The 25,712-nt window shown below is 46.4% G+C and overlaps 1 protein-coding gene across 1 annotated transcript in view; it reads right to left on the reverse strand.

Moving 5' to 3' along the window:
• Positions 1 to 550: 550 nt before the first annotated feature.
• The window catches only part of RNF217 (ring finger protein 217), a 737,705-nt gene continuing 712,543 nt past the window's right edge, over positions 551 to 25,712 (reverse strand). Inside the window, exon 6 of the mRNA XM_069607522.1 lies at positions 551 to 16,305. Within this exon, the coding sequence (XP_069463623.1) occupies positions 16,232 to 16,305 (74 nt within the window). The 3' untranslated portion in view covers positions 551 to 16,231. The remainder of the gene's footprint in view (positions 16,306 to 25,712) is intronic.

Raw genomic sequence — 25,712 nt, forward strand, 5'->3', positions numbered from 1 at the left:
TACAGCATCCTTTGGCCTATGCATTTCGGTTTTTTTTCACGTCTTTCCAGAGTTAAATGTGTGTGCTACATCCAACATATGAAAGCCTCTGTGCAATATAACGAAAACATTTTCAGTATGGTTTAAATCTTTTCATGCCAAACACCCTCATAGCCCAAACTTCCTAAGGGACCCTAGAAATACCTATTCCAGATCGACAGTAGAAAACGTGTGGAGTGCGGAAGTTACTTCAAACAGCTGGATGTCATCTGGTGTCCAGGTACATTTTTGGGGATCACACCTGAATTCAATACAATAGGCTCAGCACTTTTTTAGGGGCAGTAAGCCACTCAAAGATTACCACAGTTTTACCGGAAGTGGCCATCAGGGTTTTCATTCTTAATTGTTGCACGATTAATGTTTTCTGCTGGCAAAGCACATGATTTAGAAAACAAGTGAACAATCATAAGAACAATTCAATCATAACCAGAGGTACATTGTGCAAATGTCGTACATATGTGGGCCCAATGTATCAAACCATACAAATCATTATAGCAAACGAAAAACAAAGCATTTATAAATCCTGAATTTTAATTGGTTATGCAACTGAATCATAATGGCTAGGGGGGAATGTAAACAAAAAAAATGCATTGGCAACTAAGATAGCCACATTTTTCTATCAATCTAAACAAAAGGCACTTTCTATGGTGGAAATGCACACCGGGTGTGGTATTCTTCCAAATAACCACAGTCTTGCTTCAAGTCCTTTCCATGGTTTTCAGGGTGTGCAGCTTGAGGGATCCAGACTCTGGCCTGCCACAGGCAATTCAGGGAGTTGAGCACTCATGAGTGGACATTGTAGAGAACTCAATATGTACACAGAGAGCAACCACTAGCTCGAAAAGAGAAGAAAGAGCAAACAACAAAATACATCACAAAAAGACTCTTAAAGATAAAGGAACCAAACAAAGGTGAAACACGTGGATGCAGCAGGTAGAACTGAACTTCGAAACATGGAACTGGTAGCCCAAGTACTTTCATTACACCCCACATTCTTGGTATTAAAGTTCAGGTGAACTACATTAATTTGTAATCAACAGTAATATTTATAGTATTTTGTGTCAAAAGTAGCTTAACTGCAATGATATCAACGATTACCGTTGGGACACAAGATTACAGTGTGCCAAAGAAGGTAGCAGTAGAATTTAAAAGTGTTCAACCCATTCCATATTTTGTATTACACTAATTTTAATAATGAAATCTTTGTTATCGCCATATCACTTTGATATTGTAATATGGCCATGAAAATATTTTATTATGAGCACACACAAATCCGTCAACATACACTTTTTTGCTCCCGATTACTAGTTTATTTCAAATGTGTTAATGCGAGCTTCCAAAAACACCACACTTGAAACAAAGGTGGGGAAGGTTCCGGGGCAGAGACAAAGCTTCTTTTTGAATTCAAAACACAACTTTCTTGATAGAAGGGTGGAAACGTTCTCAAGGTCCACTGGCCACCCAGAAGTGCCCAGCTGCATCATTTAGGGGAGATGTTTGAGGCATGCCGTGGAGTGCGACAGCTGCCACGTGGCAAGTACTCAGAAAATGTACATTTCTCAACCCAAATATTGAGAAAGAAGTGTTTTGAACTAAAGAAAGTTTTTTTTTTTTTTATAAAGTTACTTTATTTTCTGCAGTGACAAGATTTTCAAAATACATCAACATGTTTAAATGACGCTCCCATTTACATCCAATGCAAAAAAAAAATGACAGTCGTCACTTTGGACCGCAGGCTAGGAAAGCATTTTAATGGCTAGTTTCAACATTGCATAGTTGTTGTAAAGAAAATGTATACAAATATCTGCAACCAAAAAATAAAAACAGTGTTGGATTACAAAACAAGGCCACACCTGCTGCTAAATTGACAGAGATTAAACATTTAATTAGCACAGCAGTTTTCAGTCAGGTGGGTGGTGGGGGGGGGGGGGGTTCCTACCCTTCTTATGCCTACCAGGTCCTGCAAATTAGGACACACTGTTGAAAAATGAGACAGGAAAAAAACCCGAAAAACCTGATTAACAGCACAGGATCATTTGAACAGATTGGGACCCATAAATTGACAACAGGAATGAGTCAACACTGATGTGATTTGGGGAAAAAAGGAATCATAGATTCAGACAACCGTTGAATGATCAACAGGTGAGGGCATGGTCTGCAGCCTGGCTACAGTGAACAGATAATCTAGAGTCAGCAAGAACAACCTCCTTTGTTAAGGTCCTTCAACATAGTATGCATATATGAAATTGATTCGCTTGTCCTCCTCCTTCTTGACCATTAGATTTCTTTCTTTTCAACATAGCCTTACATTGGGGGTGCTTTGTGGTACTGCCATCAACACACTTGTGAGCTAAGGAACATCTGTGTGTGGATGGTATGGGGGAGATCTATGGAAAAGCTAGATGGAAAGTTGAACATACATTTAGGAGAAATTAACATTTATGGGACTGGAGTGTGCGTCTTTCTTAGTTTACCTTTGATACAAATATCAGTACTTCACATTTGGAAGCAGTTGTGCATATATTTACCAACAGCTATTAAAGATCGCTGTAGCAACTTGTGTGTTGGCAATCCTGAAGCACACCCCACCCACAATCCCTGCCTATTCCCCCCAGACTCCTGTAATGTCTTGGCTGCACAGCAGGGCTTAGAAACAGTTCGCACAGCAAAAAAGAAAACACAAATATATATTGAAATCTGGCACATATGCACAGCCACACATCTTGCTGTGTGCAAAAATGCCTCTGTACTTTGGTCTCCGTTTACACAAGAAAACAGACCGTGGGGGTTGGCGGACAGGATTATCTGGAAGGAGGGGGATAGAGGATTACAATTGCATGAGTTGACATATCAAATAACTTTCATTTACTGGCGCATTCAGTCCGCCTTCCTCTAGATGTATGGACCTATTTTAAAGCATGGACATTCTGAAAAGGGCGAAGCAGCAGATTAATGTGCCCATATTTTATGAGGGTTTAGCGAAACCGACTACCGATTTGGAACCACCCTCAATCATGGAGGAGCAAACCTTTAGAGTGCTCTACAAAAAAAATCCTAATGGACATGACGCCGAAATCTGCAGAAGCCAATATTTATCCTTTGGCGATATTTTATGGGCATGGAGCACGGAGCGCTGAGAGCCCACAGCATTGGTGCAGCATTCTAACGTTCAAGACTCCACCCAGCAAGCAATGGAGATTTTCTTGCTAGAAGACAGATCACCATAATACACAAAACGTCTGTATGAAAACCGTTCGACCAGTGTGCAGTCCAAAAACAACATAAACCGTCCTTTTCAGGTTGTGTGGGTCTGCTTTGCATCAAGCTAGGGCTTGAGACAGAAGATACATTATCCAACTGATGAGGACACTTACTAAAACCCAGGCAAAAATGAAGGAAGGGGCCCTATTAAATGAAAAAATAAAACAGTGGTCCTTAGAAAAACAGTGCTGGATTTACTGAAGGGAAACCTACAATTCACCAATACTTCAGAATGACGTGACTTCAACTAGAAAAGTGATCTTCCAGGCCAGAGCTTTATAGACACGAATGTCCAGGGGCTTAAATGACTTGTACATTATCTCCGAGATAACCCTTGAAATCCAAACTGGATGCCACTTCGCAATGGAAAATAGAATTGATGAAACCCTTAAAAGTGCAGTATTTTGAAAGACCACAATATTGCCATATCTTTCTGTGTTATGGGCATAGGAAAACCTACTATTCTTCCTTGGTTCTCTCTATGGCTCAAGTACTTAAAGTCAAGCAACATTTCTTTCATATGTAGAATGTAAATGGGCAGACAGAATGTGGACCCTCTGAGATGGAGGCACTATAACTATTGTAAATAATCAGTTCATGGTGATCTGAGCATCTGGTTGTGTGAAAGAGGTAGATCTTAGCACAGAGAAATTTCCTCCAGCACTGTGGCTGAGATATGGATTTGGAAAAACGTGAGATTGATTTCCCACTTGCAGGGAGAGGCAAGATGCATCCGACTATCATACATACAAAGGTTTGCAAAGACAGCTATCTACGTGCTTGCATTTGTTGGATCTGAGCCTGTAACAAACCTCAACATCTTGTGCATCCATCTTACAAGTACGCTTTTATGAGACTGATGGAACTAGGAAAATCCACTTCTTCGAAGGCCAAAAACATGAATCCCAGTTTGGTTGTGCACAGGGAGGTAATGTGTTGAACAAAGGGTCAGAATAAACATACATTCATATTACTTGTGTCTGCAGAACGACAATAGAAGTAGAAACCCAGATTACAATCTACCACAAAAACTGCCTCCCGAGTCCAGAAGGTTCTAAATCTCCAGGACCACCCCTGGATAAACCAGACAGGGCCATGGATATAAGGAGAGAAAGTGAAATGGTGATCCTAAAGCTCTGACCATCATACATGGGGACCATGGAACACCCGTAATGGATCTTCATGCTTTCTCATCGAGGAGCACTATTTCACTTCCAGGGTTGTGTGTTCTGCAATCAGCAGAGGAGCGGAAATATGTTCATCTTATCTTCTTTTGATCAGGTGAATATACCTTTGGAGGCCTACTGCTGCTTTTCCTTATTTCCAAAGTGTAATGTCTTCTGAGTCTTTCTGTAGGTGAAGCAATTTAACCATTGAAAGGACCTGGGTCTGACCTCATAGACTGAGGCCAGCAAATAAACTGGAAGGCCTTAGGTGGGAATCTTAGTGCAAAGAAACTTTGGAGGCTGGGCTGTAGACTTTAATTTGTTGGTGGTCCTTTTTAGATTCCACCAAATGCTCCTGCTCGTTAAAATGAAAATCAAGGACCTGCTTTTGCACTGACTGGGATACGTACGAGAAATAAAGCAGTTCTGTCTGCACACATCCACACCAAACCTGAACACTAGCTTCTTTGTCCTTCAGGTTAAAGGCAGACCTCAGTATAAAATGAACTCTTCTCACCCTCATTACAGGTGCAGGAAAACAAAGGCTCAGCCCCATCCTGTGATTGCAAACAGCCCAAAATGTAATTGGCTTGCCTCAAATGCAGACAAGTGTTCTAACATACTTTTTATCCAAGTGTTTAAAGGAACACAGACTCTTCTTCCCAGGGAGCACAGGGTGAGCTATTGCCTTGCTGAATGCAGCCAACATCACGAAGGACACCAGTGAAACAGAATAAATAGGCTAGACTGTGCACCTCATATACATTTTCTTGCTGGCCACTGCACAGAAATAAGATTTCTTCAGAGGTCTACCCATTTACTGAGATACAGGTTCCCACATCTCAAGGCCAGAACACATCATTAACTCAATCGGGATCATTGGAAGGGGTCGAGTGGGAAAACGTCACTTTCGATAATACAGTCTGTCGCATGTTCAGGCGTATACCTTTTGGTAATAGAATTCAAGAATTTGGAGCAGAATAAGTTATGAGATCAAGAAAATTGTATAGTCAATAGCACGGGAACAACGATTTAGTATAGTTGATCTAACAGCTATCAGAAACCAAATACCAAAGTTTGTGTTGGTACTCACTTTCTGTGCCATTTAGCAGTAAAGGATAGCAAAACTTCTAAGCTGCCTCTGAAGACATATTGTTCCAGGCAGTACAATGAAACCGGACAGAGTCCTCAATGAGTGAGCCAGACTAATCCCAACTACATTAAATGGAGTGGTATCAGAAGAAAGCAAGTACCTGCTCCTCATCGATGCATCACCAAAGGAGCGGTATGTTGGAGACAGATGTATAACTGGTTCCTAGAGGAATATCAGTCCAGAGGAGTCACCAGAAAAGTCTTCGAGTATCCCAGATTTCTCCACTGAAAGAATATGGAAGAATCCTACAGGGTCATAGGAGGGAAGTTTGGGGGATCCGACGTGCCAAAAGTATTCTTCGACTCGGACTACTTGTTCCCTAGCTACTGGGCTCAAAGTGCACTGTTGAAAGGGGGAGTCTAAGGCGCTTCTGGAAATCTTCTTAGGTTTCTCAGTGCTAAGTGACTCGGTATATTTGGCCTCACATCCCTCCTAGATGTTGGCAACACAAGTAGGGCCTATTAGACACAGATCCTGATGGCAATACCCATTTCCTTGGTTGATTTACAGCTTCGTGGCACAACAGGATAAAAGCCCAGAATCAACCCCAGCCTTTCACAGCAGTACAAGTAAGGAGATCCGTTACTGCATGGAACATGATGCAATGTTTCCACGACCGATTGCTGGGACACCTTCTCTAGGTAGTCTAAGTCACCCTATGGTTATGAGGGTTCTTTTGGAATAACAAGTCTTATTACTTCAGCCTTCACCTGCCTTTCACTTTTTCAGGTAACAAACCCCATGAGGTTGGGTAGAACAACCCAAAAATGGTGGACCTAGACTGACACAAAACATTATTTACAGCTCATTGGCAAAGACCTAAGTGGTGATAAGGAGATAAACATGGAAGACCACAGCGTGCAGTATAGGTTGAATACTGTTGATGAGTAGAATAAGTGCAGGTAACCTCCAGGTAAGCTAAGAATGTCCAGCTCAAATCAGCAGTAGAGAAGGATTGGGTGGGGGGTGTAGATTAAGATCCATTAGCTGCGTTTTTGTGCCTTGCTGCCCTTTTACATTTCTATTTTTGCTGTACAAAAATGTTTCTAGAACAGTCTTGCATGCAGGACATAACCCAGCTGTGAATGTGTCAAAAATATGATCCAAATGGATAACTTTCCATCTACGTTTCCTTACTTGGCACATACTAGAGTTTGTTGTTATGGCAGAAAACAGCTGAGATTAGCCTAAGCCTGTTGTTTTGGCATGTGTACGAGTTCAGCTGGAAGAACAAATTTAACAGAAAATATAGTGCATGCTCCCTAAAAGGAACACTTTTGGAGTGATCAAACACATTCAGCAACTCTCCTTTGCCAACACACTTTGAAGCGCGGTCTAATGAAAAATGCCCTCACCAAAAAACCTGCATTTACTAAAAAATATATATAGGTTTCTAAAGAATAAGAAACATAGTGCACATTTCAGAAAGGAATGCAAATCCCTGAGTTTGCCAAATAAATTGATAAGTTTAAATAAGAGACGTTAATACATGGGAATAGGAAACAGGGGGTGGAGGTGGAGGGGGGGACAAATCCCCCCCCACAATTTTAAGCACAGAGGATATAATGTAATGTATCCCCCCACAATTCTCCACAATGGGAAGCGAGGGGAGGGAAATGCATGAGTTATCTTTCCAACTGCAGTGTGTGTTTGTTTGTGTGTTTGTGTGTGTGTAGGCTTTGCTTGTGCCAGCGCTGCGTTGCTTGCAGTGATATTTCTCTTCTGCGCACGCATTTGAGGGACATAGACAGCACTGCGTAGGCAGGGCAGTAAGCCGCACGTGCCCTCTGCTGAGTGACTGCTGCTCCCGCTCCCTGTGCTCGCATCACATGATGTGCATCAACCAGTGCCAAGCCTGCCACGCGTTGAGGAGGACTAGGTAAGTGGAAGCGGAGCAGGCAGGCCGCCACGCAACCTCAGGCCGGCCCTCGAGTTGGAGTTGCAGCCACATTGATTTTGTGCTTGAAGTTGACCGACATTGACTTCAGGTGAAGACAGGACTGGCCTGTGTGACCATGCGAATGCCTGGGCATTAGTACTTACATGCCGCCCTAAAAAAGACATCACAGAGTGACTAATTTCCTATTCTGTCATTATTTGCGGGGTGCACAGATTGGGAAGACACTGGCAGGGTTTGAAATACCCCACTGTTACTAACCTCAAGTCTTACATGAGCCTGGAAAGGTGGCGCGTTTAGTATTTAGGGGAAGGGGGGTGTCGCCACAGCAATGTTTGCTGTTAAGTTATGCAAAGCAGGCCGCAGACAGTCACCATGGTCTGTGGACCAAGTGAGCAGGCTGGCACCGGGAAGACTCCCTGGAGTCGCTGTTGGTGGAATGAAAATCCGCCCCTGAATTAGAATTTGCTCCTGTACTCGTATTGCTTGCTACGAGTTCTTTATTTTTAGACAGTATTAAAATTAAATGTCTACTATGAAAGTGCAAAAGTGAAGCAGATAGTAAAAACTTGATACCAACAATGAACCAAACATGGGTGCAAAGAGGCTTATCATGTGAGGCAGGAGCAGGGCGGCACCTTCAAGTTGTCCAGGAATTGTGAAACTACAAAACCCAGAATTCAAAGTGCTGCCGTCAGGAAAGCCTGGACTGGTTCACACAGTGTAAGAGGAGCACTTTCAACAAAAAAGTCGACAATTGTTTGTAATGCAGACGTTGAAAACAATTTGAAATGGGCATGTGCGCTAGTAAACCAGTCTGTCTCACACACCTGGGCATATGTGCCAACATATATACCTCTACTATATTGCTTATTTCTCTTACGCCCAACATAGTAAGTAGAAGTGCTCTGTCTTTGATTTATGATAGCTAGACTGTATCTCACGTATTTGCATGACTTCAGTCCCACCACGTGGTGAAATCCACCCTAAACATCTTATGCACCTCCTCACCATTGCCTGCGTGACTGCGGAAAGGGCAGCCCATCCATTCACGTCTGCTTGACTGTTTGCATTATGGTAATTGTAGTTTCGATTTTCCCTTTAGAATTGTAGGCCTACAAGCCTTTACACACTGCTCCAAAAACATGATGGACGTACTGGACGATTGCTATCTGCCCCGGGCACAAGCCGAGAGTGCTGCCTGGGAAAAATCTACAATTCAGAAATGTTTTAACGCAAAGCATTTAGTAAACATCGAGTCAACTAAGTTTCGAGGCAATTCACGGAAGCTTCTAATTTCCAATACCTTCTTCGATTTTTTTTACAGCACAAAGCAGCAAATTTATACACACACAGAACAGTAAAGTATATTAAGAAGTTGCTGCTCACCGGCAGCCTGAGCCTCACACACGTGCACTGTGCTGAAAGGCTGGACTAGCGGAGTCAGAGATTCTGTGAACTTGAACCCTGCAATTGTTTGCGTTGTTTTGGTAATACAGCCAATATAACTTCCAGTAACGGGCTGGACGGAATATTGGAGCAGCGATCTTGTCCTCTGTCCCCCCCAGATTTTATGCCTCTCTTACGCCCCAGAAAATACGCTGCCTAGCCATTTTAAACAGAGCAGACAATACTACATCATCATCAGCTAGCTACCTTTCTGCATGCATGATTAGATATGGAAGCACAGGGCCAGCATTAAGTGTAGAAGTGTTGAAACTGAATTATTTTTCTATTACTATGAAGGAGTTTGCCTTTAGATGATAAAGATCAACCCTGTCTAAAATGTGAACATACTGGAATTCAAACTGTATAGATGTCATGAGGGTCTTCAGACATGGAAATGAAAATTCTGTTCAGCCTTGAGCTCTGCATTACAATCCACTGGACAGGATACATATTTGTAAGGGTCACAGCTGCAAATGTGCTATTTTCTTTCCTGCAAATGAGGACAATATTGGAGCTGGTCGTTCAAATGAAGGTGACTTGTTTTATGCAATGTAGGCTGCGTCCATTAGTCGGAATTTGTAAAGGCACACAGGTTATAAGCAGGAACTGACGCAATAATAAGCAAACCCTTCATGGCCTAAAATGTTTGACCTGCTATTTTCAGACTCCATAAAGGTTTGAGATTGACTTGTGATGCCCTAAAATACAGCTCTGCAAGTAAGAACTGGACAAAAGCTTCATGTCGGATTATGATAAATGAGTATACATGCACAATCATTTTAATTTAATATTATGTGGTGTTGTCTGCAGAGCTATGATGCATTGAATATGCTGTGTAAACTATATCAAGTTATATACACACTGGTGCCTGAGTATAGTTAGCTGCAAGCTCTCCTCCTTCAAACTTATGGACCGTAGGTTGCTATAGAGCAGAGAAGATGGGTGACAGGTCCTCGTGAAGAAACCACACTTTGATAAATCATTTTGGGGCTTCTTACAGTAATTTGTTATTACTCTTCTATAGTCTTTACTTTGGAAGATTTAGGAATATTCGGAAGCATGACCAATTCCCTTCCAACAACCAGACTAAACATGGGCAAGAACGTTCAACGTGGCTTGGCGAGCTTGAGCAATGGTTTGAGAGTCATAATCTAGAGCATAATCATTGCAGAATCAGAACCATGATAAGGTGCGGGTCTGCAAAGTGCCATCACACATTATTTTGCTCAACTGGGGACATGCATAAACCAGCAGAGTAAAACAAACCTGCATGCTCTAACATTCCACGATAACATCCAACAAGCAATACATACAGTGGATTCCGATTCGCCTCCAAGATTAGGAGTGCATTATTTTAGAAAAATGCTTGTTTGAGAAAAAAGTACTGCTCACTTTAGGTTTCTTTTAAAATAAAGCTAGCATAAGGCAGCACATTTTCAAGGAATGATGGAAGGAAACATATGCACATATGTGAAAGGCAATCAGTCAGAACAGATGGAGGAATCCCTTAGGGACACTTGACGGGAAGTTTGAAATGGTTCCAAGTCGGCACTGCCAAACTCTTCATTAACCATAAAATAGAAGTGGCCATGGCCATCACTAACAAGTCCCTGTATTTCCACCTGTGATGCGTAGTTCAGAATCAAACTTCCCCCAACAATACAAAGTGCTGAACCGAGTGCTGCCCATCTTGGCTACATAAAGCATTGTGCTGGCGGTGCATGTGTAAACTGTACAGGCAAGCAGACTCCAAAATGTTGAAGTGAAGGAGCTGGAATGGGGTAATTAGTCTTTTCTAATTGCTAGCTGCCCTCTAGGATATCATATCAAACACATTGGATCTACACAGTATTATAGGAACCAAAATTCATTTTTGGGTAGAAACCGCTACCCCGAGCCCTACACTGGTCATTGCATTTGCAACAAGATGGTGGAAAAGCTGTACTTTATTAACAAATTGTACCACTTTCTCCTCATGCATGAACTGGCAGGAGTAACTTGGAGAGGGAGCTAGCAGAAGGAAACGCAGCAAAATGGGTCTATGATCAGCGAAGAGTAGAAGGTTTAAAACTGCAACAGCTAAGCTCATACAAATCCCGCACTGGTGCTCAATGTTGCGAGATCAGGGTGAAAGGACAGAGTGCTGCGGCTTGTTACCAGTACGGTTTGAGTAGGAGAAATTAGAGGTAGCATTCTAGGTTATGCAGAAACCATCTGTGAGAACATTCATTCATTAATTACATTATACATGTTAACTTCAAAGGCCACAAAGCTATGGGACAGCTCCTGTGAATCAAATGCCATGCCTGAGACCAAACTGACTGGATATAGAAGAACTCTCAGCCAACTTTCCATTGGCCAAGCACAAGTGGAGAATCTGTAAAATAAATTCTGCTAGCATGGTTTCCACACTAGAAATGGAACACAGAGCTAGGATGATCCTACCTCTTACAGTAGACATTTACTCCTGCAATCTATCCAACAACCTGTGGCATAGACCCAAGAAAAGAGCAGGTAAAGGGAGCATGTGATGCCTTTCAAACAAAAATAAGGATGCCCTACCTAGTCCCTGTCAAAACAGAGTGTGAGTGGCACATCGGCCCAGTCTTTCCGCAAGGTGATTGACAGTTGCCAAGTAGACCCCCACCCCCTGCCCTCCAGCTTCCCTTTGTTACCCAAGGAAGTAGGATGACATGTTTGCATCATCTTGTATTACTTTTGTTTGCATCTGAGTGCCACGTAACTGATCAAGGAAATCCTGTTTTGTATCTTGAGCTGGTCTTTCTGTGGGGTGCCATTAGCTCAGGTAGATGTGGCAATGATCAAGATAAATGAAAAGTAAAACCTGAACTCCAGGGAAGAAGGATGCCAAGTGACTAGTGATTACGCCACTGTGTGCTTTTATCTGGAGCAGGCAGATGTAGCACCTCATTCTGGAGAAAAGTTGCAGTGTTTGTTGGCTTGTCACCTTGCAGGCCACACCCTGTGCAGCAGATGCAAGTATTATACACCCGGTGAAACTGCCTCCGGAAGCGACAGGCATTATGGGAAGTACGGAAGTACACAGTACTTGGAAATGTGGTCTGTGGAAGAAAAGTATGGTTGCTTTCCTCTTATTTCTTTGCCAAGAAGTCCTGCAGTGCCAGAGGAGCACATGCTACGAAGAAATCCGACAACTAATCCAACTGATTTTTCAATGTCTTACTTGAAAGGGTTGCCTATACAACAGTTATGTATGGGGTAGTGGCTACCAACACAACTGGTGAGTGTCAACTTCCAAAAACTGTGACCTGAAGGAACTGTATTCCTTATGAGCATTGAAGCTAGCATTTAAGAGAAAACCTCCTGACCAGTAGGCTTACAGAGAAAATACAAACACAGGCAATCCGGTGCTGTGAGGAAAAAGTGCAAACCAGCATTCCATGTCAGAGGAGTAGGGACTGAGTGCATGCTGAGCAAGTGTACAGGAAGCCAGGACCTAGAGAAGACTCGAAGGAGTGCTTGTGCTAGCCTTTGCTCAGTGCACCACGCAAGACTTGATAGACATCGTTGGAATCACTCAGCTTATTGTAAAATATCTGAACATATGAAAAAACTAGGAGTCGACAAAACAGTTAGCGTAATGATTATGTCTGCCAATATGGACATTTTAAGAGCTTTTAGTGATGAAGATGTTGGCTGTTTGTGGCGCAGGATGGGGGGGGAAATGGAGGGAAAAATTAAGAATGAGGAGTACATCCTCATTCAACTAACTCTATAATGAACAAATAAATATGCACGAATTAGCAGGTTCTCTAAAAGAGACTGAGTGAAAAAAGGGCAGGTGAAACATCTGTATAATCTGAGGAACCAAATGTGAAGATAGGACAGGCATACAAGACCAGTCTGGCCAATGATACTTTTAAAATCCAATAGATTAAGTTTTAAAAGTCTGGAAAGTCATACCATTCCACCTAGTTGGCAAAAAGTGGTTCAGGGATGAACATATGACAACAACCTAAAGAACCCAAAGCATGAGACAAGGTAGAAGGCAACAGGAGAAGCAACATATTCTCTTAACTTATACCCACTCACTGATCATTGCATATGGCCTTAGGAGAATCCTCCGATTCTGGAATCTACATTGAACCAAGGCCATAAAAGTCACATTTGTACCCGAAGTATACACAAAGCAACGTGTATTAAAAAGCTCTGTGAATGACAGCAAGCTTAGTCAGCCCCAACAGAACAGTGTTGATTTTCAGAGAGAACTACTCTTCATCATGGCTTTGATAGGCCCTCATGGCAGCACTTCAGCGATGCGCAATTTTCATGGCAATTGGGAGGTATTGTCCAAAAGTGTGGTAGCTGTGCCATATAACAGATTATTCTGCTTCAGCTTTCCCTTTAAAGTCTTTGGCCTATTTGGTATTGCAGCGATTCCATCAAATAAAAGATAGTTTAATATTGATTTCAAATTTTGGGCTAATGCGGACCCACTCCTTATACTAGCGTCGTCCAATTAACCTGTCCGGTTCATTGCCAAATGGCACTATTGAGCGACAATTACTTCTGTATACACAAAGCATTTAACAGTCATTCGTGACTCGGTCAGATGGTCCACTCATAAAAACTACACCGTAAGTGCAAATTTCAGTGTAACATTATACGTTTCAAGGTTACTATGAAGTCGTTCAATGTGGGTAGGCTTTCAAGTTTACACCACTTTGCTTCTCAGTTATCAAAATCATGATTCACTAAACAATCGCCAACTGCTACAGAACTACTGTGACAATATTAACACAGAAGTGAGACTGTCTCTGATCTGACAAATTAAATACACACCTCAGATAAATATGTCACACGCACAACCATCACACTATTGATTCAGGCCAGAAAACAAGCAGGCTGAAAAGTGATGAAGACCGACCTTCCTTGTATATAATTTGTCAGATACGAGCCAGTCTCACTTCAGTGTTAATATGGTTACAGTAGTTCTGTAGCAGTTGGCGATTGTGTAGTTAAGGCACTTGTGAATCAACTCATCGTCTTTAGGAAAAAAAGGGCCATAAAGTAAAAAACATTTCAAACAGGGATTCTGGTTCAGCGTTTACAGAATTACTCACCACTGCTTTCCAGCAGCATATCTACATCAACTTATACTTGACTGCAAAAAAGTATGAGCCAGATGAACATCTTTTTGGTAAACGCCCTATTCAGAGACTATGCCCCTTCATAAAAGCCTCAAACAAAATCTCATGTGATTGGCTAATCAGAGTCTCATTTTCAAAAAGATATTTTCTTCACAAGAAATGCAGGATCATTCAAAGGACACCTCCACAAACACCGCTCAGTCATCAGGCTGTGCCATAGTACGGTCTTGGCACAAGTGGTCGCCTAATAAAAAATGCTCATTGCTCCCAAGGTAATAATGCATACTGATGCAGAACAAAGCATGAGTATTAATAGTTCGGTTTAGAGCCATTGACAGTCTCAACCTAGCCTTGCAAAAATGCTAGTAGGTGTCTGGGAAGTGTAGTGTTCGTTTTGTAACGGCTGATCTGATAATGCCACAAGCATTTCAGAGGAAGAATACTTGCAGTCTGATGTGAACCCTTAGGACTGCCATTCCATCATTGATTGAATAAACTGAGGAAGACTAACCGTCCATGCACTGTTCTATTCCAAAGGGCTTTGAGTGCGAGCCAATCCCCCCCATGTATATCATTGTGATTTCTAGATTACCTGAATAAATACACAGTAACCAATGTAGAGTTTTAAGCAGTGGAGACTATACACACCAAAGCAACGTAGTACAAAGGTCAGATTAACATAACGCCTCAACAATTTGGAGACTTCATTGTGAAATATAGTTTGGAAGAGTGAAGTACCACTGCTCGAACTGATCCATTTTACAACCACTGGGCAGCAAGAGGCCATCTGGGTAGAAAAGACTGACAAATACGGGATGGGCGAAAACAAAGGATTACTCTTTGGCCATTTGTAAAGCAGGTCTTTAAACTCCCAGAGAACAGAGCCTGTGAGGTTGCACGGCCGCATAGATGCACAGGCATTTTTTCCAATGCTATAGCACTCACTGCAGGCCAATCCCATTGGAGGACAACTCAAAGGGTAGCTCAATGGTAAAGTACAAATAAAACAAAAGTGAATCCTGCATAGTTAATGTTATCTTATTGCAGCTCGGGGGTGTTTGTGTGTCTGAGATCTCACAAGAGCTCTGAATAATTTCCTTAAAAAGACACAGCAAGGTCAAGAGGAAAATCACAAATAAAACATTAGGCACTGCACTACACAATGTCTACAGTACATTGCATTTGCCACAACATGTGGAGCCTGAACAAAAAAACAAAAAAACAAAAAAAAAAGGAGAAACAAGGATATCGATTTTTACAAACAGAAACAAAGAATACATAATGTAAACACTCAACTCTAAATAATAACAAAAGACATGATTAAATATCAGTTCATCAATAAATTATCAAATATCTTTCAATATCACTGGGAGGGAACAATTCAACCATGATGTACAGCACGTTCATAGAAGTATCTGGGTCGAGATATGGCAATCTGAGCTATTAAAAAAGTGAAAATAGCAAACTAAAAAAACACTTAAAAAAAATTAAAACCAGAAAGCATACCAGTCATATGTATCCCATCCCGATATTGATCCGATTGGCACCCTCCGAGGCATTGGCAACGGAAGACCAAACAATAAGCGCAGCATCCATAGAAAAAATGTCAGGGTTGCTCACAATGGAACTCTCCTTCAGCTTTTTTGATTGGCAGAAAGTTTAAGTGTGAGATATGTATGGCTGGGCTGAAGCCTATTGACACACAATGGGGTGTTAAACATGAAACGGCAAGCTAGAAATTAGCTTTTATAGGCCTACAACCATACCAACCTGACCTTAAGATATGTCCCAGACAAGTATATTTTGTTCCAGACAAAACTCTTGGGTTCTGGGGAAGACTGGCAACTTTGATTGTCTAAGGTCGTCAAATGATGTCCTAGGCGCATAAGGTGACCATTTATAACAGCAATACATTTTTTTTAAAGCAGCACTTGTGGGCCGATCTCTAATTTGTACACAGAGGTGATGGTATGATCAGCAGCTCTGAACTGTAGTAAGTGAATATAATGGATGGTCTCTCGCATGGAAACCATTGACTGTGCGGCTTCAATGCAGTATATGCCCGTATTGCTATCAACTGCACATTTCTGTGCAGCCCTTTCAGGATCAGTTCGTGTGAAGACCTTTCCATGTCTCACCAGGGCATACCCGTCCGTGTCCTTTTTCTCTGCTTTTTACAAAGGCAATAGACCGGAAACACAAATAAACCTGCCAGAAAGAAAAGAAGAGCTTTGTGAAAGTAAGAAGGGGAAATTCGGCAAACATTATAGCACAATTAAATGACTGAGTCACATGCGCATTTCTACTGTACATTCGAATTCACTGCACACCCAAATGACACTTCTGCCATTTTGTAACTATGATTTCTGCTGCTATCAGTACTACCTACTTGAATCCCCCCAACAAGAGGCCCCTTGGTTAAGAGCCAAACCATATACTCGTGAATTCTAACTACGCCAAGGTCTGCCACTGCGCGGCAGAAGCCAAATCTCTCAAAAGATATGAGCCATTTCATTAGCAAACAGGTAGCGGCACTCAAGAACCAAAGTACTGCTTAGAATAAAACACTGGGGCACGAATTGGCAGAGTGGATGAATGTGCGCATGTTTTGTTAACTAGCACAGATGATAGAACTCATGCACATGCAACCTTACAGATACAGTAAGAGTTATTTCATCACCACTTTATTATACCTGTGTACAGCCTTAACAACTGCATACTCACGCTACTGAAGTGGAAGGACTGGGAGAATTTGAGGACAAACGTTGCTTTGAAATAAAACACTATGCATAAAAGTGCCAACAAGGAGAACATAAGAAAACCCAACAAAATTAAATTGCATAGTAGCACTGATAATATAACAAAAATGCTTAAGCAGAAAATAATATATTTGATTTGTGAAACAGAGAAAATACTGCAATAAAAGGCAGATTCTAGATTTAGGAACTGTTGGGCATCCAGAAGGAAAAAACGCCCCTGCTCTGCAACCCTTCTGCCCCATCTAGGTGTGAGAAACCAGAAGGTGTCTCACCAGCTAGTCCCCAGGGATCTGTCATCCAGGTGTCCAGGACACAGCCATCGCTTTTGGATCCAGTTCCTGGGGTCGACCCGTGCGGGAGGATCACCTGGATGATGGGTCTTCGGGGAGTGGGACCCCGGAGGGTGAGACGCGGTATCCCCTTCCCTCTAACACTGTTTCCCCATTCTACCAGGTAGGATACTTAGGAACCCCACCCCCCTTTCCAGACCCAAACACTTTACACCGAGCCATATACCTGACATGTTCCAACACAAGCGTCAGGCAGAGTCAGGCAATTACTGATTACATACGCACCAGACTTCCATCACACTTCCCCACGCGGATAAAAGGCAGAGCACGAAAGCACACTCCGAGCAAGGCAAAACACATGAGGAAGCAGCAGTTCCAAGATGGCCATTTAATATGAGGAGAAAGATGGCAAGACCAGAGAGGGAAGCAAGGAGTGAATTGCCCTTGACCTTTTCGGAGAAAAAACGCTACTTTCACAAGCCCTTGAGAATAAGAAACATAAGACCAGGAATTAAAGCTGAAGAAATGTGCACTGTGTGTCGGAGGTACCCGGGGCTCTCCCGCGTTGATAACCAAGGTGGGGAGGAGCGATTGCTGCCGTGGTACTGTCCTTGGCTCCTACAACAAAGCAGCACCAGTAAAGTCAGCACAGCCGTTGAGTCAGGGAGACCGATAGCAGACTGGTCCATGTTAGAACCAAGGTTGCAAGCTGCAACATTGTATGGAGAAATCTGAAGAGAGTGTGTGAAGCGTATGTGATGAGCAACGCAAATATTATTGGACAACCAAGATGTGACTGAACTTTTGAAGCCAGGATAGATACCATATACAGAGTGGTCCGGCACCACGTGGGTGCTCATTCGAAGGTCTCTGTTAGGTATCCAACTGAGAGGTGGCAAATGTAAATTGTGGAATCGAAGTGGTCCTGCAACGGGTCAAGCTAAACCCTGTGCACATTTCGAAAGTCTTCGATAGCTTAAACGAACTCAAATTGTTCCAAGCCTGGCAGAGTGAGACTAATTGTGTAACAGGAAGGATCTGAGCCCGGCTGAGGGGGATCCGGGGTGAAAAGTGAATCACCCGACTTGTAAGAGGAAAGGAACTTTTTTGTTTGTTTTGGTACATCAGGCCATCTGAATCAAGAAACTTTGATAATTTAAGAGACTTGGGCACAGAAGGCCCTGATGCTGGTAATGGAACTGTGTCCTCGTGACGAAGAAGCCCGAGTGTGCTATGCTCGAGTGAACCGTCTTGTCCCATGCTGAAAATGTGAGGAAGGGAGCCCAATGGCCTGAACATCTTGACATAATTTTTGTGAATACTTTTTCTTTTTCATGAACACTACCCCACACTATTTGTATTTACAGGCAAGGATTGGCAATAATGTTTTTTAGTATAGGCCCTTTTATTTTGACGAGACTCCACTAGGAGTGCATTATTATTTGATGGTTGTAGCTAGCTCCCATTTGTAGATTTAGTATCAGAGAAGCGTTCATCACACACTTGTTAAAATTCAATAAACACCCTTGAACTGTGGTCACTTGTTTCTGTCTTATTATTGATACCATGCCTTCCTTACATAAGACAATAAGGAACAAGTTACTTACCTGTAACTGTTGTTCTCCAGCATGGGTCTGGCATGGATTCACATGCTCATGAATATTCCCCGTCGTCAGGCTGGGAATCCTCGGTAAAGAAAAAACCAGTATCAGTTTCGTTTCTGATCTGTCTTTCGTAGTAATAACCAATCACTGGTCTCTGCGTCATACTGACCACAGCCAATGACTGCCCTCTACCTAAGCACCGCCTCTGGCAGCCATCTTCAGATTTGGAAGCACGTGAAGTGGCAGTATGACCAAGTGAAGAGCCGCAGAGGGGTAGGCGGGAGGGTTCGCATGTGAATCCATGCCAGACCCATGCTGGAGAACAACAGTTACAGGTAAGTAACTTGTTCCTTCTCCAGCATGGGGTCTGGCATGGATTCACATGCTCATGAATAAAGAATACATAGCAGTACACACATGCACAACCACGGGAGGTGGCAAAGGCTCAACATTAAGCATCACATCAACTCAACATTAAGCATCTTACCTCCTCACCAGGCTCACCTTAGGCGAACAGGTTGCGCAGCACTGCTTGGCCGACCCTGGACTCCTCCCTGGAATCCCGGTCGACGCAGTAGAATTTCGTGAAGGTGTGCGTCGACCTCCACGTAGCAGCCCTGCATATGTCCAGCAGGGGCACACCAGATAGGAACGCCGTGGTAGCTGCGATCGCTCTGGTGGAATGGGCTCTCGGACGGCCAGGCAGCGGTCGGTTTGCCAACCGGTGACAGTACATGATACAGCCGGAGAGCCATCTGGAGATGGAAGCCTTCGAGAGAGCCTTCCCCTGATTGACAGGTCCAAAGTTCACAAAGAGTTGTGACGTCTTCCGAAACCCCTTCGTGCGGTCCACGTAGAACTTCAGCGCTCTAGCTACATCCAGCGAGTGCAAAGTCCTCTCAGCCGGCGACGAAGGCGACGGGAAGAACACAGGTAACACCAAGGGTTCGTTGAGATGGAAGTCCGACGGTACCTTGGGCATGAAGGAGGGGTGCGTCCTGAGCACTACCCTCGTGTCGTGGAAAGTCAAGTACGGGGCCTTGCAGGAAAGGGCCTGGATCTCTCCCACTCGTCGTGCGGAGGTGATGGCCACAAGAAAAGCTGTTTTCCACGATAGAAACTTCAACGGGGCCGAGTGCAGAGGCTCGAACGGAGGTCCCATGAGCTTGGTCAGCACCACGTTGAGCTCCCACGCCGGGGCCGGAGCCTTCACCGGCGGGAACGATCTGAACAGTCCCTTCATGAACTCTTTCACCAGACGATGAGACCACAAGGACGTCCGCCCCGTGGTTCTGGTGTATCGGGAGATCGCAGCAAGATGAATCTTGATGGACGCGTGTGCCAAACCAGCTTTGGCCAGCGTCAGCAGGTACGGCAGTACTTGGGGAGCCGTAATCCGTAGAGGGTTAATCTTCTGTGCGTGGCACCAGACAGAGAACCTCTTCCATTTGTGTTCGTAGCATTTAAGAGTCGAGGACGCCCTGGCCTTTGCAAGAACCTCTCTGCAATCGGCCGGTATGTCGTATCCTCCAAACTCTAGCGCTGCAGGAGCCAGGCCTGCAAGTTCAGCGACTTCGGGTCGTGGTGGAGGATGGCGCCTCCTTCCCTGGAGAGTAGATCCGCGTCCGCCGGCAGCTTGATCGGCGGGGACGCTGACAAGTCCAGAAGGTCCGGGAACCATATCTGCCTCGGCCACGCAGGTGCGACGAGGATCATCCTGCACCGTGACCTCTTGAGCTGGTTGACGAGCCGGATTAGCAGAGGCAAGGGAGGGAACGCGTAGAGGAACAGGCCCTCCCAGGGGAACGAGAAAGCATCGCCCATGCTCCTCGTCTGGGGAAACCTGCTGGCGAACCTCCGGCACTTGGTGTTCGTCGCCATCGCGAACAGGTCGATCTGGGGTGTGCCCCACCGTCGGAAGAGGCGATCCACCAGATCCTGCCGTAGTTCCCACTCGTGGCACGAGCGCAGCTCCCTGCTGAGTGAGTCGGCGATGGTGTTTTTTATCCCTGCCAGATGAAACGGCACCAGAAAAATCCCTTGGGCGACGGCCCAATGCCACAGGTCCTGCGCCTCCTTGGACAGCGCTAGGGACCTGGTTCCGCCCTGTTTCCTGATGTAAAACATGGTGGTGGTGTTGTCGGTGAAGATCCTCACCACCTTGCCCTTGAGGGACGGAAGGAAGGACCTGAGGGCCCAAAACACTGCACGGAGCTCCAGGACGTTGATATGCAGGGACTTCTCCGTCGGGAGCCAGAGTCCCCTCGCGTGCAGATTTTCGGTGTGCGCTCCCCACCCTTCCAGGGAGGCATCCGTGGTCACAGTCTCCTGGTGGGCTGGGGTCTGGAAGTCCATGCCCGCCGTCAGATGCGCGCGGGTGCCCCACCACCGTATCGCTCGTCGGAAACTCTCGTCGAGCTTGATCCTTTCCTCGAAGCTGCCCGTCGTCTGGATCCAGCGCGCATCCAGGAATTCTTGCAACGGGCGCATCCGGAGCCTGCACATGGGAATGAGGTAGATGCAGGAAGACATCATCCCGAGGAGGGACTTGATGGATCTCACTTTGGCCGCGTCGGCCACCAACATCCGTTGCACCTTGCCCAAGATGGTCCTGGTCCTCTCCTCCGACGGGGAGGCCAGAAGGGACACTGTGTCGAGCCTCGCTCCCAGAAACAGTGCGACTTGCGCGGGCACCAGGTGGGATTTGGCGTAGTTCACGGAGAATCCCAGGTCCGTGAGGAGTTGGACGGTCCTTGCCGTGTGGACCACGGCGAGCTCCTTCGTCTTGGCGCGGATGAGCCAGTCGTCCAGGTAGGGGTAGACGTGAATCCCCTCGCGGCGCAGCTGCGCCGCCACCGGTGCGAGGCACTTGGTGAATACCCTGGGTGCCGACCGTAGTCCGAAGGGAAGGGCTTTGAACTGGTAATGATGCCCTTGGACCACGAACCTGAGGAATTTTCGGTGCCCCTTTAGGATGGGAATGTGGAAGTAGGCATCCTCCAAATCCAACGACGATAGGAAGTCTCCTTCCTCCAGTTGACCCAGGACGTGCTGGAGGGTGACCATCCGAAACTTCTGCGCCTTGATGAACTTGTTCAGCCGTCGCAGGTCCAGGATGGGGCGCCATCCTCCCGTCTTCTTCTTCACGAGGAAGTATCGCGAGTAGACTCCGGAGCCCCGAAGCCTCTTTGGGACGAGTTCGATGGCGCCCTTTCTGAGCATCGCCTTTACCTCCAGGAGAAGTTGAGGGACGTGAAGTTCTTTCCTGGCCACGGGGGGGACGCGCGGGCACCTTCTTTGAAACTCGAGCGCGTGGCCCCGGGCCAGGGCGTCCAGCACCCAACGGTCGGTGGAGATGGACTCCCACACGCTGACGAAGCCCGCCAGCCGGCCTCCCACCGGGGTGCTTCGGTGGGGGCCCGACCCCACGGCCGGTTCAATCCTGCTTGGACGCGGCCTTGCCGCCTTGACCTCCTTGGCGACGACGGCGGGGTCCGCTAGACTTGCCTCGTCCTCTGTAGGCCTCTTGCGACGACGAGCGGGCCGCTTGACGGTAGGAAGCGAAACCGCCGCCGGAACCTTTGGAGGCGCCCTTGCCTCCGCCGCTCCGAAAGGGCGTCCGTCGTTGCTGCAGGACTCCAAGGGCCCGGGCCGTCTCAGTATCCGCCTTGATGGCCTGAAGGGAATCGTCCACTGTCTTCCCAAACAGGTTGTTCCCGTCGAAGGGCATGTCCAGGACTCTGGTCTGGACGTCCTGCCGAAAGTCCGTAGCTTTGAGCCATCCACGACGTCGAAGGCAAACGCTGTTGCCCAGCTGGCGGAACCCAGTGTCGGCGATGTCCGTCGCCACGGTGATGGCGTGGTCAGAAGCCACTTCACCTTCCTGGAGGATCTCAAGGGCCTCCGCCCTCTTGTCGTCCGGCAGAAAATCCAGCAGGGGAGCTATCTTGTACCAGAGCTCCCTGTCGTAGCGGGCCACGATAGCCAAGGCGTTGGCCGCTTTAATCGTCGTCGCTGCCGACGAGATGACTCTACGTCCCATAGCATCCAATTTCTTTCCCTCGCCGTCCGGCGGGGAAGTCGATGTGGAGGCCGCACCCCCCCCCGCTTTCTTCCTGGCTGCCGCGGAGACGACGGAGTCCGGGGTAGGCTGCGCCCGGAGGCATAGGGGGGCCGTGTCCGGGACCCGGTACTTTTTCTCGTACCGGTCTCTTCTAGCTGGCGTAGTGGAAGGGTTCTTGAGGAGGGAAAGGCCCTCATCCCAAATGTCGTCCAACAGAGGCACTGCGAGGACCGTCTTGCTCTTGGCCTCGCGCCGCTGATAAAGGAAGCCTTCCTTTTTCTTCTCCTCAGGGCAGAGTTGGAAAAGCTCGGAAGCCCTGGAGATCATGGAGTGGAAAGATCCGATCTCGTCGGGCGGAGAAGCCCTGGTGGGGGGCGACGACGGAAAATCCTCGTCGTATGCCTCGTCGTCCGTACCCGTCGCTGCCGTGTCAGTCCCCGTATCATCCCCTCGGGTGGACGGGGAGGAGGGCTGGACGGGGCGCGACGGTTGAAAAGGAGGTGGAGGATGGATCCTTCTTTTCTTGGTAGGGGGAACACCAGAAGGTCCCGGTTCTGGATCCCCCGACGGGAGAGGTTCCTCCGTCGGTAACGGTAGCCTCGTCCTTATCTCGGTGCATAAGGACTGTATGGCCAACAAAATGGCCGCCGAGTTGTCTCGCGGCGCTGGCAGAGGGGAATCCGACGGGCGAGCAGGGGCCCCGTCGGTATCCTCGACGATGTCGTCGTCGTCACCCGCGTCGGGGTCCATTCCGACGGGCTGGCCTTGTTCCACGCCTAGGCCGTGGCTTAAGACCTCGATCAGCTCCTCTTCTGAGGTTGAGGCCGAATCTACGACGACGCCCTGCCCCCCCTTCTTCCCCACGGAGGGTTTCACGGGGGTCCTATCGATGGGCACAAAAGAAGACTCCCTCCGAGGAGGCAGGGAGATTCTGGGCCCTGAGGTCGCCACCACTGGCGCAGCCTCCACAGGCTGAGCCAGGGCCGCCGCGACCGTTTCGATAGAGGGCTTGGTCGGATGGATCAAGGCCTTCACCACCTTAGGTGCGCTCACCGCCTTATCCTTGAGGGAGGGGGCACTGCCACGCTCCTCCTCTGCCTTAGAGCTCGACCGGGGCCTCTCCAGGAGCTTCGCCGGGTGCTCGGCCTTCCTCTTACCCGACCCAGAGCGTTGGCTCGTGGTTGATGGTGCCGGGGAGGGTGCGCCCTGCCTGGCGCCCGTAGAGCCCGACCGTTCGGCGCTCCCGGTGCCAGCGGACTCGCAGTGCTTGGCCTTATGTTGGGCCCCCGTCGCCGGGGCGCCCTCAAAGGTCTTAGAAGACCGCTCGGATTTCTTCTTCTTCTCGCCAGACGGGCTCTTACCCTCCAGCCCGTTGGCGAGACGTTGATGACGGTCCTTCATGGTCCGTTCCGACATGTTGCCGCAAAACGCACAGTCCTTCTCCACGTGCGTTTTGTCCTCATGAAGGCAGTAAAGGCAGAAAGAGTGTTCGTCTTCCTTAAAGACGTTCTGCAGCTGGCATCCAGGGCAGACCCTGAACAGCTTTCCGGGTGTCGAGCTTCCCTTCTCCTGGGCCATCTCCGAGACCGGGCCTGAGAAGCTTCTGGAGTCCTCCGAAGTGTAGCTCGATGAAATCTTCACCCTTGAGGGGCACAGACGAATCCGACACGGGTCCCCGTTGATCGGATGTAGGATCGGTGGAGCTTGAGGCTCTTTTGACCGAAAGAATTGAAGTTTTTTGTGAAAAAGCGCGAAAAATAGCACTAACGCTCGAGAGCAATAGCACGAGGATCCCAACACATGAACGTGCGGTAAAAATCTGAAGATGGCTGCCAGAGGCAGTGCTTAGGTAGAGGGCAGTCATTGGCTGTGGTCAGTATGACGCAGAGACCAGTGATTGGTTATTACTACGAAAGACAGATCAGAAACGAAACTGATACTGGTTTTTTCTTTACCGAGGATTCCCAGCCTGACGACGGGGAATATTCATGAGCATGTGAATCCATGCCAGACCCCATGCTGGAGAAATTATTGTCGACTTTACACACAAAAAACGTGGTGATGGCAAACAACTTTACAGATCTAAAATTCCACCTTGAACTCCAATCTTGCAGCAGTGCACGTAACAATCAAGAGTTCCTAAATATAAGGGGCTTGGGAGAAATGGAGCCAAAAAGCTAGAAGAAATAAGGTTCAATGTATAAATAAGGGGGTCCGATACCACCTGCCAAGTCCCAGAGGAAGAATGAATCAGGCCTTGATATGTCTTCCGAACTCGAGCTTTCCAGAGGATACCAGGTCGCCAGTTTCTTGTGTAGAGGACGCCCTTGCTGTGGGTCTTTAAGAAAGCAAGAAGAGGAAAGGGGTGGTGTCCCTGCATAAGTAAGACTCAAAAGGAAAAAGAAAAAAAAAAACGAGTAACCACCCCATGACGCAACAAGAGGGAGCGGAGTGTGAAATCTCGGAAGCAACATCAGAGGCCTTGTCCAAGGGAGCTCTGTGCTGCATACAGAATCCAGCGGGCCGAGAGAATAACCACAGAAACATGAGTCACAGTAAGAAGACTGCCTCCTCACCCACCGCTCAGAATTCTCCTTTGATGGATACATGCATTTGTTCATCAGAGAAATGGAAGGGCAATGGATCAAGTCCTCTTCCTCACCAGCAGACTTGTGCCCTCTAGAATGAGCTTCTGCATCAGTTAAACCAGGTGAACATACTATGGGTATGACCATCATGCTCAGACGTATGAATTGACAAGTGGCACTTGCTGAGATCTGCAGGTTGCTCACAGATTGCAGTCGCAAGTTATTAATCAAAAGCCTGTTAGGATTTATATTAAAAGAATAGGGGCTCACCATTTTGTCAGGGAGGGTGACTCAGTACTTCATGCCATCCC

Source organism: Ambystoma mexicanum, chromosome 4q, assembly GCF_040938575.1.
Source record: "Ambystoma mexicanum isolate Mex_15411 chromosome 4q, UKY_AmexF1_1, whole genome shotgun sequence".
In the NCBI taxonomy this organism is placed as follows: domain Eukaryota; kingdom Metazoa; phylum Chordata; class Amphibia; order Caudata; family Ambystomatidae; genus Ambystoma; species Ambystoma mexicanum.